Source organism: Hyperoodon ampullatus, assembly GCF_949752795.1.
Source record: "Hyperoodon ampullatus genome assembly, chromosome: 4".
In the NCBI taxonomy this organism is placed as follows: Eukaryota; Metazoa; Chordata; class Mammalia; order Artiodactyla; family Ziphiidae; genus Hyperoodon; species Hyperoodon ampullatus.
Genome location: NC_136917.1, coordinates 133357672 through 133377104, shown reverse-complemented (window position 1 = coordinate 133377104; position 19433 = coordinate 133357672). Strand labels below are relative to the sequence as shown.

General features: G+C 36.6%; 1 protein-coding gene across 1 annotated transcript in view; it reads left to right on the top strand.

The window, feature by feature from the left end:
- Positions 1-19433, top strand: part of MTREX (Mtr4 exosome RNA helicase) — a gene marked incomplete at its 5' end in the record, with an annotated part of 125075 nt that overhangs the window by 22703 nt on the left and 82939 nt on the right. Inside the window, 2 exons of the mRNA XM_079703248.1 lie at positions 10217-10391; positions 11721-11811. Of these exons, the coding sequence (XP_079559374.1) occupies positions 10217-10391; positions 11721-11811 (266 nt within the window). The remainder of the gene's footprint in view (positions 1-10216; positions 10392-11720; positions 11812-19433) is intronic.

Below are 19433 nucleotides of genomic sequence, written 5' to 3'. Positions count from 1 at the left end.
ATGGTCTTTTGTGGGTTAACTTTTTTTTTTCCTTCATATGTGCTGCTGTCTCTACTATCTAGTTCGCGAACACCTTCGCCATGGCAAAAAGAAGCCATGTACACATTAATCAGTCGTTCCGCATTTCCTTAGCCTCAGTTCCTTTCAGCCACCAGTCTGCTTTCTTTTTGTATGACTTCACCTTTTCTGGGCATTTCATATAAATAGAATGATACAATATGTGACCTTTTGTTTCTGTTTTATTTCACTAAGCATAATGATTTTAAGGTTCATCTGTGTTGTAGTTTACATCAGGGTTGAATTGCATTTTATGACTGATTAATATTTTATGGCTGATTAATTGTATAGTATTAATATACCGCATTTTGTTTATCCATTCATCAATTTATGGGATATATGAGTATTCGCAGTTCTTTGGCTATTATGAATGATGCTGTTAGAAACATTTATGTACAACTTTTTATTTGAACACATGGTTTTACTTCTCTTCAGTATGTACCTAGGAATGGAATTACTGGGTCATGTTTAATTCCATGTTTAACTTTTTGAGGAACCAGCAAACCGTTTTCCACAGCAGCTGCATCATTTTATTTTCCCATCATCATTTTATGAGGGCTTCAGTTTCTCCATATCCTTGCCAACACTTGTTACTACCTTTTTTTAAAAATTGATCATACAGTAAATTTATTTTATGATTGTTTTAAATAAAACCTTTTTAATGTGGATTTTCAGCATAGTACAAGTTAGAATAATGCAAAACATTTTTAAAGGTGAACTAATTAGGTTTCTGAAAAGAATTCCAGAAAGATAAAAAGCACAATGATGTTACTTATTTTAGACAAGATTATGGTTCTGTGGGTATTAGTATAATCCTGTATTATGTACATTGTTTCTAGATTCTGATCATGTGAAGTTTATTATTTTTAAATTATTTTTTCTTCCAGTTTTATTGAGATACAGTTGATATATAGCACAGTGTAAGTTTAAGGTTTGCAGCATAATGATTTGACTTACATGCATCATAAAATGATTATCATAATAAGTTTGGTGAACATCCATCATTTCATACAGATACAGATTTAAAGAAATAGAAAAAAAATTTTTTCTTGTGATGAGAAAGAACTCTTAGGATTTACTCTTTTAACAACTTCTTTATGTAATCTTCAGCAGTGTTAATTATATTTATTGTATTGTACATTACATCCCTATTACTTATAACTGGAAGTTTCTACCTTTTGACCATCTTCATCCCAACACCCCCCACCCCAACTTGTGGTAACCATAGATCTCATCTCTTTTTCTGTAAGTTTATTTTGAAGTGTAATTGACCTGTAACACTATGTTAGTTCCTATTACACAGCGTAGTGATTTGATAATTATGTACATTTCAAAATGGTCACCACAATAAGTCTGGTTACAATATGTCACCATAAAAATATATTACGTAGTTATTAGACTATATTCCCCATACTGTATGTTTCATTCCCATGACTCATTTATTTTGCAACTGGAAGTTTTTACCTCTTAATCTCCCTTACCTATTTCTTTCCTCCCCTCACCACCCTCCCCTCTGGTGACTACCTGTTGGTTTTCTGTTTCTATAACTGTTTCTCTTTTGTTGTGTTTGTTCATTTGTTTTGTTTTTTAGATTCCACATACAAGTGAAATCATACAGTATTTGTCTTTCTCTGTCTGACTTATTTCACTTAGCACAATACCCTCTAGGTCCAACTATGTTGTTGCAAATGGCAAGATTTCATTTTTTATGGTTTAGTAATATTCTGTTGGATATGCAATACCACATCTTTTTTTTTTTTCTCTTCTCCACATCTTCTTTATTCATTTATTGATGAGCACTTGGGCACAAGGGTTCCCTTTTGTCCTCATTCTCACCAACACTTGTTTCTTGCCTCTTTGATGATAGCCATCCTGTCAGGTGTGAGGTGATATCTCATTGTGGTTTTGATTTGCATTTCCTTAATGACTGATGATATTGAACATTTTTTAATGTGCTCGTTCTCCTTTTTATGTCTTTGGAGATACGTCTGCTTAAGTCTTTTTTTAACTTGTTCATTGGGTTGTTTGTCTTGTTGAATTGTGATAGTTGTTTTGTATTCTGATACTAGTTCCTTGTCAGATATATGATTTTCAAAAATTTTCTCTCATTCTGTAGGTCATCTTTTCACTTTCTTGAGTGTCCTTTCAGGTACAGATGTCTTTAATTTGATGAACTGCAGTTCATCTGTTTTCTTTTGTTGCTTGTGTCATTTATAAGAAACCGTTGCCTAATCAAGGTCACAAAGATTTACACCTATATTTTCTTCTAAGAGTTTTGTAATTTTAGCTATTATATTAGGCCTTTGATCCATTTTGAGGGTTTTTTATTTTTGTAGGTCCAACTTCATTATTTTGCATATGGATATCCAGTTGTCTCAGAATTTGTTGAAAGACTATTTTTTCCCCTCAATCTTGGCATCTTTTCGAGAATCAATTTGAGTTTTCAGGTTAACTATTAATAATTTATAATATATTTTATTTCTTCATTATGGAGAAATTACAGCTTTCCTATTGAGCAGCTGAATTAGGTATTCTTAACAGTGATCACCTAAAGAGTAAAGAAGATCATAGAGGAAGAAAACTTAAAAATGGCTCCACTCTCCCTATTCATCATTGCCTTTACCTTGGCATAATGGTGGATATATTTCATGAGTTCTGGAATATTGTCCTTTGGAATAGTCAGGGCCTATCTGGTTATTGTATATTAGTCTTTCTAGACCTTGGCTTAGGTGTAACTCAAAATTTTTCTCTTTGCAGGGGAGTTAGACAAGTGAAGCTTTGGATCTTAGATTATCATTCTAATGGCATCAGCCAATTGCAGATTAGTCTTGATCTGTTTCCGAGATTCAAACACATTATGGTCAGGTACTGCCCTAGTTCTATCCAGTGGAGTAGGACTAATTTTTTTATTGGTCCACTTTTCAGAAGGTGCTGAAGTCAGAAGTTGGTTTCCTCCTAAGGCACAAATATAGAAGAGGTTTGACTATTTTTAGTTCAATTATTTTATCTCACTTAGAAAAGTATACAATAGTTTGGTGCATTATCCATTTAAAGGCAATATATATAGTCATTAGGATTCTGGGCAGTAGTGTAACTTTGTTTACATTTTTCCTACAAAAGCAGACTGATTTTCAGTATGGGAAATTTTCATGTATATGCTGAAACCTGCTCTCATACTCTGGGTTAGGAGAACATAAAGAGATGTTTAAGAAATTCACCAGGTTTATAGACACCTTTGAAAACCTGGTGAGGACTGCTGTGGAAACCAGTCTGGTACTTATTCAAAAAGTTAAATGTAGAATTACTATATGACTCAGCAATTCCACTCCTAGGTATATTACTCCAAAGAATTGAAAACAGATACACAGATACTTATACATGAATGTTCATAGCAGCACTGTTCACAGTAGTGAAAAGGTAGAAACAACCCAGAAGTCCATCAGTTGATGAATAGATAAATAAATCTGGTTTATCTGTACAATGAAATATTACCCAGCTGTAATAGCAGTGAAGTACTGATACACGCTACAGTGTGGGTGAACCTCAGAAACATGCTGAGTAAAAGAAGCCAGACTCAGTAGGTATGATTCCATTTGTGTGAAATATCCCGTATGACTTCATTTATGTGAAATATCTCAGGTAAATTCCTAGAGACAGAAAGATTGGTGGAGGCCAGGGGATGCTGAGAGGAGGGGAGCAAAAAGTAACTGCCTAATGGGTATGGGGTTTTTGGAAGGATGAGAATTATGTTTCAGAATCAGGTAGAGGTGGTGGTTGCACAACATAGTGAATGTACTAAATGCCACTGAATTGTACACTTTAAAATGGTTAATTTTATGTTGTATGAATCTTACCTCAATAAAAAAATGTGATGAGGTATATATTTGTATGTATATAGCATATTTTATAATTTCAGGGAGTGGTTCATGGATCTCACATAAAGATTTCCCCTAGGGATTCAAGGACTTGAGGTAAACTCCAGCTTTAGCTGGTTAACTGTAGCAAGTAGAATATTTTATTTATACATCTGGTGCTAGGGTTAACATTTTGGTACCAGATTATCTATGTAATTGAGTAGTTTTCTGGCCCTGATGTTTTTTTTATTTTATGTAAAGCTTTTTTTAAAAGCTTTATTAGTATATAATTTAAATATTGTTAAATTCACCCATTTAAAGTATACAGTTCAGTGAGTTTTAATAAATTTGTACAGCTGTGCAACCCTCTCCAGTTTAGACTTCCATACATACAGTTTTGTTACGTGTGTTTGCTTTCAACCTACTCCCACCTCCAACCCTAGGCGAACACTCATCAGCTTTGTCTAAATAGTTTTGCCTTTTCTAGAAGTTTCATGTAAATGAAATCATGTAATGTGGAGTCTTTTGTGTCTTTTTTTTTCCCTGTTTAGAATAACATTTTTGAGGTTCATTCATGTTGCATATATCACTAGTTCATTTCTTTTTTTTTTAAATGCTTGGCTTATTTATTTATTTTTGGCTGTGTTGGGTCTTCATTTCTGTGTGAGGGCTTTCTCTAGTTGTGGCAAGCGGGGGCCACTCTTCATCGCGGTGCGCGGACCTCTCACTACCGCGGCCTCTCTTGTTGCGGAGCACAGGCTCCAGATGCGCAGGCTCAGTAGTTGTGGCTCATGGGCCTAGTTGCTCCGTGGCATGTGGAATCTTCCCAGACCGGGGCTCAAACCCATGTCCCCTGCATTAGCAGACAGATTCTCAACCACTGTGCCACCAGGGAAGCCCCCATTTCCTTTTATTTATAAGTAGTATTACATTTTATGGATACCTGACATTTTATTTACCTATTCAGTTGATAGACATTTGAGTTGTTTTGTGTTTTTGACCATTGTGAGTAGTTCTGATATAAACATTCATGTACAAGTCTGTGTGGACATGTTTTTATTTCTCTTGGGTAGTACCTGTAATTGCTGGGTTTTATGGCAAATATATATTTAACTGTTCAGTAAATTGCCAGATTGTTTTCCAAAGTGGCTGTACCATTTTGTATTCCTACTGATAATGGATGAGGGTGCCAGTTTCTCTATGTCCTTACCACCTCTTGTCATTATCTTTTTTGATTATACCTATTTTAGTGAGTATATAGTAATGTCTCATAGTGGTCTTGAATTTCTACAATGACTAAAAATGTTAAGTATCAATTTCCTGTGCTTATCTTAAATGAAATATCCATTTGTATATCTTAAATGAAATATCTATTTCAGTCTTTCACTGATTTTTAAAATTGAGATGTTGGTCTTACTGCATCATAAATAATTCTTTAAACTATCTTAATGTTATCTTTTGTAGAACAAAAGATTTTTATTTTGATGTTCAGCTCAGTTTTTTCTTTTATGGATTGATTGATTATGCTTTTGATGTCAATACTTAAGACATTTTTGCCTATCCCAAATCACAAATATTTTCTCTTATATTTTCTTTTTTTTTTTTTTTTGCGGTATGCGGGCCTCTCACTGTTGTGGCCTCTCCCATGTGGTGCACAGGGCCCGGACGCACAGGCTCAGCGGCCATGGCTCACGGGCCCAGCCGCTCTGCGGCATGTGGGATCTTCCCAGACCGGGGCACGAACCCGTGTTCCCTGCATTGGCAGGCAGACTCTCAACCACTGTGCCACCAGGGAAGACCTCTTATATTTTCTTTTTGAAGTTTATAGTATTAGCTCTTACACTTAGAGCTATGATTTCCTTTGAATTAATTTTTATGTATGATGTGAGGTAAAGGGGGTTTAAATTAATCTTTTTGTATGTGGATAATTGTTCTAGTTGAAAAACTTATTTTTCCACTGAATTACCGTTGAATTGAATTGACTATTGAATTACTAGTGAATTGACTATAATTGTATGGATTTGGTTTTGGACTTCCTATTCTGTTGGTCTCTGTGTGTATCCTTATACCAGTACCACACTATCTTGATTACTGTAGCTTTAAAGTCAGTATTGAATTTAGGCAATTAGAGTCCTCTAACTTCACTCTTTCTGAAAATTGTTTGGGCTTCTCTAGGTCCTTTGCATTCTTCAATAAAATTTTAAGATTAGTTTGTTAATTTCTACCAAAAAAGACTACTTGCATAGGGATTGTGTTGAATTTATAGATTAATTTGGGGAGAATTTTCATCTTAACATTGTTATATACTCTTCCAGTCCGTGAGCATGGTATATTTCTTCATTATTCACATCTTCTTTGATTTCCCTCAGCAGTATTTTGTAGTTTCAGTGTACAGGTCTTACATTTTCTTAAATCTCTTTCTAAGTATTTTATTGCTTCATGCTATTGCAAATGGCATTCTTTCTTAAGTTCATATTTGTATTGTTAGTGACTTGTATACTGAAGTACAGTTTATTTTTTAATTTTTTTTAACATCTTTATTGGAGTATAATGGCTTTACAATGGTGTGTTAGTTTCTGCTTTATAACAAAGTGAATCAGCTATACATATATCCCCATATCTCCTCCCTCTTGCATCTCCCTCCCACCCTCCCTATCCCACCCCTCTAGGTGGTCACAAAGCACCGAGCTGATCTCCCTGTGCTATGCGGCTGCTTCCCACTAGCCTATCTATTTTACATTTGGTAGTGTATATAAGTCCATGCCACTCTCTTCGTCCCAGCTTACCCTTCCACCTCCCCCCCATACCGTGTCCTCAAGTCCATTCTCTACGTCTGCATCTTTATTCCTGTCCTGCCCCTATGTTCTTCAGAACCTTTTTTTATCTTTTAGGTTCCATATATATGTGTTTCTGACTTATGAAGTACAGTTTATTTTTATATGCTGATATTTTATCTTGTCAGTTTGTTAATATACTTGCTTACTAACAAGTTTTAGTAACTTTCATGTTCCATAAGATTTTCTACATAGGTGGGCATATTGTCTGGGAATAAAGACAGTTTTTGCTGCTTCTTTCTGATATGTTATCCCTTTCGTTTCTTTTTCTTATTGCATTGGCAATATCCAGTACATTGTTGAATAGTAGTAGTGATGGTAGCTATCCTTGTCTGTTCCTGATCTTAAAGGAAGAACATTCAGTGTTTCACCATGAAGTGTGATATTAGCTATAGTTTTTTCCTAGGTGCCTTTTATCAGGTTGAGGAAGTTCCTTTCTATTCTCAGTTGGGAATAAATGAAAAAAATTTTAAAACACCTATTTGAATGGCTATTATCAAAATGACGAGAGATAACAAGTGTTGGCAAGGATATGAAGAACAGGGAACCTTTGTGCACTGTTGTGGGAATATAAATTGGTACAGTCACTATGGAAAGCAGTGTGGAGGTTTCTCAAAAAATTAGAAATAGAGTATAATCCAGCAGTCCCACTTCTGGATATATATCTAAAGGAAATGAAATTAGTATCTCAAAGAGATACCTGCATTCCTATTCACAATACCCAAGACAAGGAAACAACCTATGTCCATCAACAGATGAGTGGATAAAGAAAATGTGATATCTATCTATCTGTCTATATCCATATACACACACACTGTTGATCACAATAGAAAATTATTTAGCCATCCATAAAAGGAAATCCTGCTATTTGTGACAGCATGAATGGACCTTGAGAGCATTATAAGTCAAATAAGTCAGAGAAAGACAAAGACTGTGTGATCTCACTTTCACATGGAATCTAAAAAAGCTGAACGCATTGAAACGGAGTTGAATGGTGGTTGCCAGGGGCTGGGGTGGACAGGGTGGAGGAAGTAGGAAGATATTGATCAAAGGAAACAAACTTCCAGTTACAAAATGAGTAAGTTCTGGGGATCTAATTTAGAGCATGGTTATTATCTTTAAAAATACTGTATTATACACTTGAAAGCTGCTAAGAGAGTAGATCTTAAATGTTTTTACCAGAAAAAAACCAAAAGGTAATTAGGTGATGGAGATGTTACTTAACCTTATTATAGTAATCATTTCACAGTATATATGTGTAACAAATCTTACAGTGTATAGTTTAAACTTACACAATGTTACATGTCAATTATATCTCAATAAAGCTGGGAAAAATAAGTGTATTGAAGATTAAAAAAGAAGCATTGTATTTTATCAAATCCTTTTTCCATCTATAGAGGCAAGGATATGGTATTTGCTTTTTACTCTGTTAATGTGGTATATTACATCTGTTTATTTTTCTTCTATTTTTCTCTTTAGATTTGATAATTTCTGTTGATCTATCTTCATATTTAGATACTTTCTTCTGCCATCTCAGATCTGCTCTTGAGCCACCTAGTGGATTTTTCATTTCAATTATTGTACTTTTCATCTGTAGAGTTTTCATTTGGTTATGTTGTTATAGTTTCAGGTGTCTGTTGAGATTGCCTGTTTGTTGAATCATTGTTCTATTTCCTTTAATTCTTAGAACATGGTTTCCTTACATTTTTTGGACATGTTTGTAATAGCTTCTTTGAAGTCTTTGCTAAGTCCAGCATCTGGGCCCACTCAGTTTCTCGTGACTGCTTCTTTTTCTTAAGTATTGATCACTTTCCTGTTTCTTTTTATATCTTCTAATTTTTTTGTAGCATCTGTATATTCTTTTCTCTTTCATGTATGTCTCTTACTATTCATATTTGATCATGTTTGGACAACTTTTAATTTTTTAATTGTTTATTTCACTGGGGGCATGGTTGGGATAAATTTTTTTTAAGTAATTTTTATTTATTTATTTATTTATTTTTGGCTACATTGGGTCTTTGTTGCTGCACATGCGGGCCTTCTCCAGTTGCGGCGAGCAGGGGCTACTCCTCATTGAGGTGCACAGGCTTCTCATTGTGTTGGCTTCTCTTGTTGCAGAGCACAGGCTCTAGGCACGTGAGCTTTAGCAGCTGTGGCACGTGGCTCAGCAGTTGTGGTTCATGGGCTCCAGAGCACAGGCTCAGCAGCTGTGGCGCACAGGCCTAGCCACTCCGCGGCCTCTGGGATCCGCCCAGGCCAGGGATCGAATCTGTATCCCCTGCAATGGCAGGCGGATTCCTAACCACTGTGCCACCAGGGAAATCCCATATTTTTTTTCCCCATATAGGTTATAAGTCTGTTGTGGATAGGAACTGTATCTTAAATAAGGAGGATCTACCATGCTGCTAATAAGTTTAGTTCTGATTTCATGTTCTATTTTTAAATACTTAACTCTGCTGAATTTTCTTCAAAAAGGAAAAACTATATTGCATTCTGTTAATCTCTGCAGAAGAACTATTGGAACCTGCTTTAATTTCCAGTCAAGGACAGACTTGATGGGACTTCCCTGGTGGTCCAGTGGTAAAGAATCCACCTTACAAAGCAGGGGTTGTGAGTTCGATCCCTGGTCAGGGAACTGAGATCCCACGTGCCACAGGGCAACTGAGCCTGCGTGCCACAACTAACCGAGCTCATGCGCCTCAACTAGAACCTGTGTGCCGCAAATTACAGGGCCCATGCACTCTGGACCCATGCGCCCTGGAGCCTCCATGCCACAACTAGAGAAGAGAAAATCCACACACCACAACTAGAGAGAAACCCGCACACCTCAGTGAACATCCTGCTTGCCGCAACTAAGACCCAACACAGCCAAGAATAAAATTTTAAATTTAAGTAATAAATAAATCTTTAAAAAAGAAAAAGTTTGCCGACCAAAAAAAAGGTCAGAACTGTTTATTCAAAATAACAAACAGAGGACAGACTTGATAACTAATACATGTGGGGAGAGAATACATATGCGTTAACTTATTTGTGAAACTCAGAAAAACTCGTTTTCCAGTGTTTCCTAAGTATTTATACTCTGTGTATGTGTAAATTGACAGGCAGAGGCTCTGTAAACTTTTGGAGGCCCATCTAGAGAAACAAATGTGTTTTCCTTCCAAGAAATAGGATAATAACCATTAGTAATCCATTGGTATTAGTAATTAAGTTACATTAACTCCAAGAGACCAGAGTTTAAAACGTTTTTATTCATTTAGACCACTATTCTTCACATTTATCATCGTTATTACTATTATTATAGTTTTTTGAAAGTAAATAGAATACGATATTAATATTCTGCAAAGTCTATTTAAGATACGTAATTAGGGAAAGTTTGGACACAATTTATGTATGAATAGAATTTTTAAATCACATACTTCTAAAGACATGGTTTTGTGAATTCTTTATTCTTATTTGTTTTCACATTTTTAGATATGCCATTGCATTGGCCTTAAGGGAAAAACAGCGTGTAATATTTACTAGCCCAATTAAGGCCCTGAGTAACCAGAAATACCGTGAAATGTATGAAGAATTTCAAGATGTTGGTCTGATGACTGGAGATGTTACTATTAATCCTACAGCATCTTGTCTTGTTATGACCACAGAGGTAATCTATATCGTGTCTCAATTAAATTAATATTCCTTTCAATTAATGTGGCTATTCAGTTAAAACAGCTAATGTTTTATTACTTGCTCTATATCGATAAAAATGTTACATTTTACTGTCTGAGTAGATTTACTTGAAAGGGATAGAGTTCATCTTAAAACAAGTTCTAATAATTGAATTTAGTTGTAAATTACCAATATTTCTGTTATTTGTCATAATATAGATGCAGTTTTTTCTTCACAAAATATTTTTAAAGGTGTATTGTCAGTGACATGAAAATAATTTGATGGTTTTGTATAATTTCAAGGATTTCAGTACATAGTTTCGAATATGTAGTGGCTCCTTGTTCTGTGTGATTTTTTTTTCTTCTGTATCTGAGTGTTGATACAGATAGATAACTAACTTTTTAAAAAATGCCCAGTTATGTTTAGCTTCTTTCCATAATCACAGTTAAGTTTTACATATCTTTGTAACATCTTACATTTTGGACACTATTAGCTGTCTTTACTAAGTACTTTTGTACATGATTGAATTATATCATTGTATTCTACAAAGACATGGTACACTAGAGAGCATAAACTAGCTTCTGACTTTTAGAGTTACCCAAAAGCATTGCTCACGTTTCATCTTGGTGCCTAAAGTAAGTTTATTTTCCATTCTCAAAACTTTCTTCCATCCGTGGAAGATTGCTTTAACTCAGAAATCAGAATAACAGTTGCTAGAAAGTATTCATATTGGTAAGATGAGGTAGAAAAAGTGGATAACAGTATAAGATCCATTGTGTTAGACAGAAGATAACTTTAAGTTATTCTTGTATTCTAGCAAGTGTAGGTCTTGGGTTAAGTGCTGTACATGAAAGGAAGTGGCTTCTTTTTCAAGATATATGGATATGGAGATGATAATTCTTTCCATGGATTATATCTGATTACTTACTTGAGAAGTTATTTATTTTGGATTTAGGGAAGGAATATTATGTATTTAAGAGATATGTATCTCCCTAAAATTATTATTATTATTATTATTTTGTGGTACGTGGGCCTCTCACTGTTGTGGCCTCTCCTGTTGCGGAGCACAGGCTCCGGACATGCAGGCTCAGCAGCCATGGCTCACGGGCCTAGCCGCTCTGCAGCATGTGGGATCTTCCCGGACCGGGGCACGAACCCGTGTCCCCTGCATCAGCAGGTGGACTCACAACCACTGTGCCACCAGGGAAGCCCTCCCTAAAATTATTTTAATCTTTCCGTTAAAAAAGAATATCCAAAATTTCTTGTTAGATAGAAGAGCTTTTGGTATGTCAGAATCCTGCTAAATCTTCTCCTTTTTCTTTAGATTTTGAGAAGTATGCTGTACAGAGGTTCTGAAGTTATGCGAGAAGTTGCTTGGGTCATATTTGATGAAATTCATTACATGAGAGATTCAGGTATATTCTGTAGTGTTGTTGAGATGTGAGCATGTATTCTATTTAAGAATGGCATTAGGTAGGGCGGAGTCAAGATGGCGTACTATTAGGATGCGGAATTCGCGTCTCCTCACAACTAGGGCACCTACCAGGCACCAGTGGGGGACCACGGACACCTAAGGGACAGGAGGAAACCCCAGTGACCGTGTAGGATGTGGGGCATGGGGGGAGTGAAGTGGGAGGAGAAGTGGAGGCAGGATGGGACTGGCATCCCTGAGGGGCAGCTTAGGGAGGGGAAGGGATCCCATGCCCAACGGGGGAAATTGGGGAACCATTGGGAGGGCAGAGGATCAAAAGGGAGCATGTCCAGGTTTCCCCTCCCCAGTTGGACCCCCAGGAACCTGTTGAGATTCCGGGCCTGATCCTCTGCCCACCTAGTCTCCCTCCAGCCACGTGGGTCCTGAGAGAGTTGGGGGGAGGAAAGGGGGAGCAAAACTAAAGGCCGGACCTCTGGGATGGCACCCCTGAGGGGTGGCTGGGGGAGAGAAGGAGTTCCTGCACCCAGCAGGGCCCACCCACGATTAAGGGTCCAGTGGCAATGGGGGAGACCCCAGGGGAGACAGTGGGGGAGGTTCACAAAAGAACAGAAGGGAATGGGGCCAGTGCTTTCCCTGTCCACTTAGGCAGCAGGAAGCATTTTGGGCTCCCGGACCTAATACTCTGCCCTCGGAGCCTCCCATCTACAGCGCACAGCCCAAGCCCCGCCACTACACCCCCACCCAGGGCCCTACGTCTACACTCGGAGAATCCCTCCAATGAGCTGGGCCTAAATCCCACCCACACACCCTCAGTCAGGGCCCTACCTCCTAACTCCTGAACCCCACACTCCAGAGGCCCTCCTTTCGACATGCTGCCTCTCCCCTTCTGCTCAGGCCCTGCCCCACGCTCACCCCACCACCCGCCTAGGTCCCACCCCACCCTAAATCCTGCCACTACCTAAGTTCCACCCCCTACCTCAACTCCTTCTGCATAGCCAAGGCTTTTTTGTTTTTTCTTCCCTTTTTTTTCTTTTCCTTTTTCCTTTTAGATTGGTGTTCTGTTTTACATTGTTGATTCATTGCTGTTGATTCTTTTATATTTTTATTTTTCCTAATCTTTTATTTTTCTAATTTTATTTTATTCTTTATACTTTGTTAGTGATCTCTCCTTATGGCTTGTTGCCCCCCCCCCTTTTTTCCTTCTGCTGTGGTTTTATTTTACCTTGTTGCAATTGTTTCAATTACAGTTTTATTTTTCCTAATATACCTTTATCTTTCTGATTTTATTTTGTTTTTTATTCTTGATATTGTACTACTCCTTTTTCCTTTCTTTCTTTCTTCTTTTTTTTTTTTTTTTTTTTTTTTTAACTGCACCATGAAGCTTGCAGGATCTTGGTTCCCAGGCCAGAAGTTGGGCCCGAGCTCCTGTGGTGGGAGCTCCAAGTCCAAACCACTGGACTAACAGAGAACCTCAGACCACAGGGAATATCAATAGGAGTGAGGCCTCCCGGAGGTGATCATCACAGCATTAGGAACCAGGTCATCTAACTGCTTGCAAACTCCAGTGCTGGACATCTCAGGCCCAACAACCACTAAGGCAGGAATACAGCAGCACCCATCCAAAAAAACAAAAAAAAGAAATGGCAAAAGGATATGTTACAGACGAAGGAGTAGGGGAAAAACCTACAAGACCAAATAAATGAAGATGACATAAGCAACCTCCTGAAAAGGAATTCAGAATAATGATAGTAAAGATGATCCCAAATCTCGGAAACAGAATGGAGAAAATACAAGAAACATTTAACAAGGACCGAGAACGCAATAGCAGACAAGCAGTGATGAACAACACAATTACTGAAATTAAAAATACTCTAGAAGGAATCAATAACAATACCTGAAGCAGAAGAACGGATAAGTAAGCTGGAAGATAAAACGGTGTAAATAACTGCCAGGGAGCAGAATAAACAAAAAGGAATGAAAAGACTTGAGGACAGTCTCAGAGACCTTTGGAACAACATTAAACGCAGCAACATTCGAATGGTAGAGGGGTCCCAGAAGAAGAGAAAGAGGGATTGAGAAAATATTTGAAGACATTATAGTCGAAAACTTCTCTAACATGGGAAAGGAAATAAGTCCAGGAAGGACAGAGAGTACCATCAGGATAAATCCAAAGAGAGACGCACTGAGACACATCTTAAACAAACTATCAAAAATTAAATACAAAGTAAAAATATTAAAAGCAGCAAGGGAAAAACAACAAATAATATACAAGGGAATACCCATAAGGTTAACAGCTGATTTTTCAGCAGAAACTAGGCAAGCCAGAAGGGAGTGACAGGACATATTTAAAGTGATGAAAGGGAAAAACCTACGGCCAAGATTACCCTACCCAGCAAGGATCTCATTCAGATTCGATAGAGAAATTAAAACTTTAACAGATAGACAAACGTTAAGAGAATTCAGGACCATCAAACCAGCTTTACAACAAATGCTAAAGGAGATTTTCTAGGCAGGAAACACAAGAGAAGGAAAAGACCTACAGAAACAAACCCGAAGCAATTAAGAAAATGGTAATAGGAACATACATACTGATAATTACGTTAAATGTAGATGGGTAAAATGCTCCAACCAAAAGACGTCAATTGGCTGAATGGATACCAAAACAAGACCTGTACATATGCTGTCTACAAGAGACCCACTTCAGACCTAGGGACACGTACAGACTGAAAGTGAGGGGATGGAAAAGGATACTCCATGCAAGTGGAAATCAAAAGAAAGCTGAAGTAGCAATTCTCATATCAGACAAAATAGACTTTAAAATAAAGACTATTACAAGAGACAAAGAAGGACACTACATAATGATCAAGGGATTGATCCAAGAAGAAGATATAACAATTGTAAATATTTATGCACCCAACATAGGAGTACCACAATACATAAGGCAAATGCTAACAGCCATAGAAGGTGAAATAGACAGTACTACAATCATAGTAGGGAACTTTAACACTCCACCACTTTCACCAATGGACAGATCAACCAAGATGAAAATAAGGAAACACAAGCTTTAAATGATACATTAAGATGGAAAAGAAAAAAAAAAAAGATGGCTTTAATTGATATTTATAGGATATTCCATCCAAAAACAACAGAATACACTTTCCTCTCTTGTGCTCATGGAACATTCTCCAGGATAGATCATATCTTGGGTCACAAATCAAGCCTTGGTAAATTTAAGAAAATTGAAATCATATCAAATATTTTTTCCAACCTCAACACTGTGAGACTAGATATCAATTACAGGAAGAAATCTGTAAAAAATACAACCACATGGAAGCTAAACAATACACTACTAAATAACCAAGAAATGAAGAAATCAAATCACTGAAGAAATCAAAGAGGAAACCAAAAAATACCTAGAAACAAATGACAATGAAAACACAGTGACCCCAAACTTACGGGATGCAGCAAAAGCAGTTTTAAGAGGGAAGTTTATAGAAATACAATCAGACCTCAAGAAACAAAAAAATCTCAAACAACCTAATCTTGCACCTAAAGCAATTAGAGAAAGAAAAACAAAAAACCCCTGAAATTAGTTGAAGGAAAGAAATCATAAAGATCAGAAATAAATGGAAAAGAAATGAAAGAAGTAGTAGCAAATATCAATAAAACTAAAAGCTGACACTTTGAGAAGATAAAGAATATTGATAAACCATTAGCCAGACTCACTAAGAAAAAAAGGGAGAAGACTCAACAGAATTAGAAATGAAAAAGGGGAAGTAACAACTGACAATGCAGAAATACAAGGATCCTGAGAGATTACTACAAGCAACTGTATGCCAATAAAATGGAAAACCTGGAAGAAATGGACACATTCTTAGAAAAGCACAGCCTTCTGAGACTGAACCATGAAGAAATAGAAAATATAAACAGGCAATCACAAGCACTGAAACTGAGACTGTGATTAAAAATCTTCCAACAAACAAAAGCACAGCACCAGATGGCTTCACAGCCAAATTCTATCAAACACTTAGAGAAGAGCTAGCACCTATCCTTCTCAAAGTCTTCCAAAATATAGCAGAGGTAGGAACATTCCCAAACTCTTTCTATGAGGCCACCACCACCTGATCCAAAACTAGATGAAGATGTCACACAGAAAACTACAGGCCAATATCACTGATGAACATAGATGCAAAATCCTCAACAAAATAGTAGCAAACAGAATCCAACAGCACATTAAAAGGATCATACACCATGATCAAGTGGTTTATCCCAGGAATGGAAGGATTCTTCAGTATACGCAAATCCATCAGTGTGATACAGCATATTAACAAATTGAAGGATGAAACCCATATGATCATCTCAATAGATGCAGAAAAAACTTTTGACAAAATTCAACACCCATTTATGATAAAAACTCTCCAGAAGAGAGGCATAGAAGGAACCTACCTGAACATAATAAAGGCCATATATGACAAACCCACAGCCAACATCATTCTCAATGGTGAAAAACTGAAAGCATTTCCTCAGGAAACAAGACAAGGTTACCCACTCTCTCATTTTACCTCACCACTTTTATTCAACATAGTTTTGGAAGTTTTACCCACAGCAATCAGAGAAGAAAAAGAAGAGGAATTCAAATTGGAAAAGAAGTTAAACTGTCACTGTCTGCAGGTGACATGATACTATACATAGAGAATCCTAAAGATGCTACCAGAAAACTACTAGAGCTAATCAATAAATTTGGTAGAGTAGCAGGATACAAAATTAATGTACAGAAATCTCTTGCATGCCTATACACTGATGATGAAAAATCTGAAAGAGAAATTAAGTAAACACTCCCATTTACCACTGCAACAAAAAGAATAAAATATGTAGGAATAAACCTACCTAAGGATACAAAAGACCTGTATGCAGAAAACTATAAGACACTGATGAAAGAAATTAAAGATGATACAAAGGGAGGGAGAGATATACTATATTCTTGGATTGTATGAATCAACATTGTGAAAAGGACTGTACTGTCCAAAGCAATCTACAGATTCAGTGCAATCCCTATAAAACTACCAGTGGCATGTTTCACAGAAGTAGAACAGAAAATTGCACAATTTGTATTGAAACACAAAAGATCCTGAATAGCCAAAGCAATCTTGAGAAACAAAAACAGACCTGGAGGAATCAGGCTCCTGGACTTCAGACTATGCTAGAAAGCTACAGTAATCAAGACAGTATGGTACTGACAAAAAACAGATCAGTGGAACAGGGTAGAAAGCACGGAGATAAACCCACGCACATATGGTCACCTTATCTTTGGTAAAGGAGGCAAGAATATACGATGGAGAAAAGAGCGTCTGCAATAAGTGGTGCTGGGAAAATTGGATAGCTACATGTAAAAGAATGAAATTAGAACACTTCCTAAACCATACACAAAAATAAACTCAAAGTGTATTAAAGACCTAAATGTAAGGTCAGACACTGTAAAACTCTTAGAGCAAAACATAGGAAGAACACTGACATAAATCACAGCAAGGTCGTTTTTGACCCACCTCCTAGAGAAATGGAAATAAAAACAAAAATAAACAAATGGGACTTAATGAAACTTAAAAGCTGTTTCACAGCAAAGGAAACCATAAGACCAAAATGCAATCCTCAGAACAGGAGAAAATATTTGCAGATGAAGCAACTGACAAAGGATTAATCTCCAGAATATACAAGCAGCTCACGCAGCTCAATATCAAAAAAACAACCCAATCCAAAAATGGACAGAAGACCTAAATAGACATTTCTCCAGAGAAGATATACAGATTGCCAGCAAACACGTGAAAAGATGCTCAACGCCACTAATCATTAGAGAAATGCAAATCAAAACTAAAGTGAGGTATCACCTCACTTCAGTCAGAATGGGCATCATCAAAAAATCTACAAAGTAAATGCTGGAGAGGGTGTGGAGAAAACAGAACCCTCTTGCACTGTTGGTGGGAAAGTAAATTGATACAGGCACTGTGGAGAACAGTATGGAGGTTCCTTAAAAAACTAAAAATAGAACTACCATATGACCCAGCAGTCCCACTACTGGGCATATACCTTGAGAAAACCATAATTCAGAAAGAGTCATGTACCACAGTGTTCATTGCAGCACTATTTATAATAGCTAGGATATGGAAGCAACCTAAGTGTCTGTCGACATATGAATGGATAAAGAAGATGTGGCACATACATACAATGGAATATTATTCAGCCATAAAAAGAAAATTGAATTATGTGTAGTGAGGTGGATGGACCTAGAGTCTGTCATACAGAGTGAAGTAAGAAAGAGAACAAATACCGTATGCTAACACATGTATATGGAATCTAAAAAAAAAAAAATGGTTTTGAAGAACCTTGGAGCAAGATAGGAATAAAGACACAGAGGTAGACAATGGACTTGACATGGGGAGGGAGAAGTGTAAGCTGGGATGAAGAGAGAGTAGCACTGACATACCTACAGTACCAAATGTAAAATAGCTAATGGGAAACAGCTGCATGGCACAGGGAGATCAGCTTGGTGCTTTGTGACCACCTAGAAGGGTGGGATAAGGAGGGTGGGAGGGAGATGCATGAGGGAGGGGATATGTGGATATATGTGTGCATATAGATGATTCACTTTGTTATGCAGCAGAAGCTAACAACACTAAATCATAGTCTATTAATAAAGATGTTAAAAAAAAAAGAATGGCATTAGGAATTTGGAACAAGTAGTTGTTGATCTTCCATGTGAGTAGAGTTCTCATAAACTAATTTGTGGATAACATGATGTGATATTTCCAGTAGGATCTCATTCAGTTACAGCTTCTTAAAAAGTAACAACTTCTGTGTGAGAAAATGCAAGTTCACATTTTAAAAATGGAATTAAAATTAGTTCCCTTTAATAGAGAGCTCTCCTGTATAACTAATGTTAAGGAATTTCCAAAACTTCTAGCCTACAAAGTTAACATTCTTGATTTTTATTTTATTTTTTTAAATAAGTGCATGTTTATGGTAAAAATAAAGTGAGGATTATGAAATAAAAATGAGCAAAAAATTTATCCCTTTACTTGAACTATTGCACTACTGTAATGGAAAAGTAAGTTTACTTGGAATTTTGGGTGGAACTTGGAGGGCGAAAGTTAACAGACACATGTAAAATTTAAATGTTTAATATGTACACACTTAAAGCTTAGTTTTTATTTGAATTAAAGCAGTGAGTTAACCTGTATTCATAGTGAAAGTAATACAAGTTTAAGAAATCATTTACCCTTTTTTCAAAATTTCACTTTTGTGAAATTCATAAGATTAGGTTCTATACAGAGTTATTTTGGTTTTTAAATCATGAATCCTGTATTGATTTGTTCATTTATGAGAGGGAAATTCTCACATGGATTTTTCCATTTTTTTTCCATCTGACTTATAGTTTTGTTGTTTATCAAATCTTTCTTTCATCTCTGGAGATCATGATGGTAATTTAGATGAACGATGCTATATGCTGTAGTAGTGGTGTTTGAAATTTGTTACTGTGACTTTCTATAAGCCAGCAACTTCTGCTTCTCTAAGTGAGATGGAAATACTATTTCCATTGTCCTGGGACTCTTG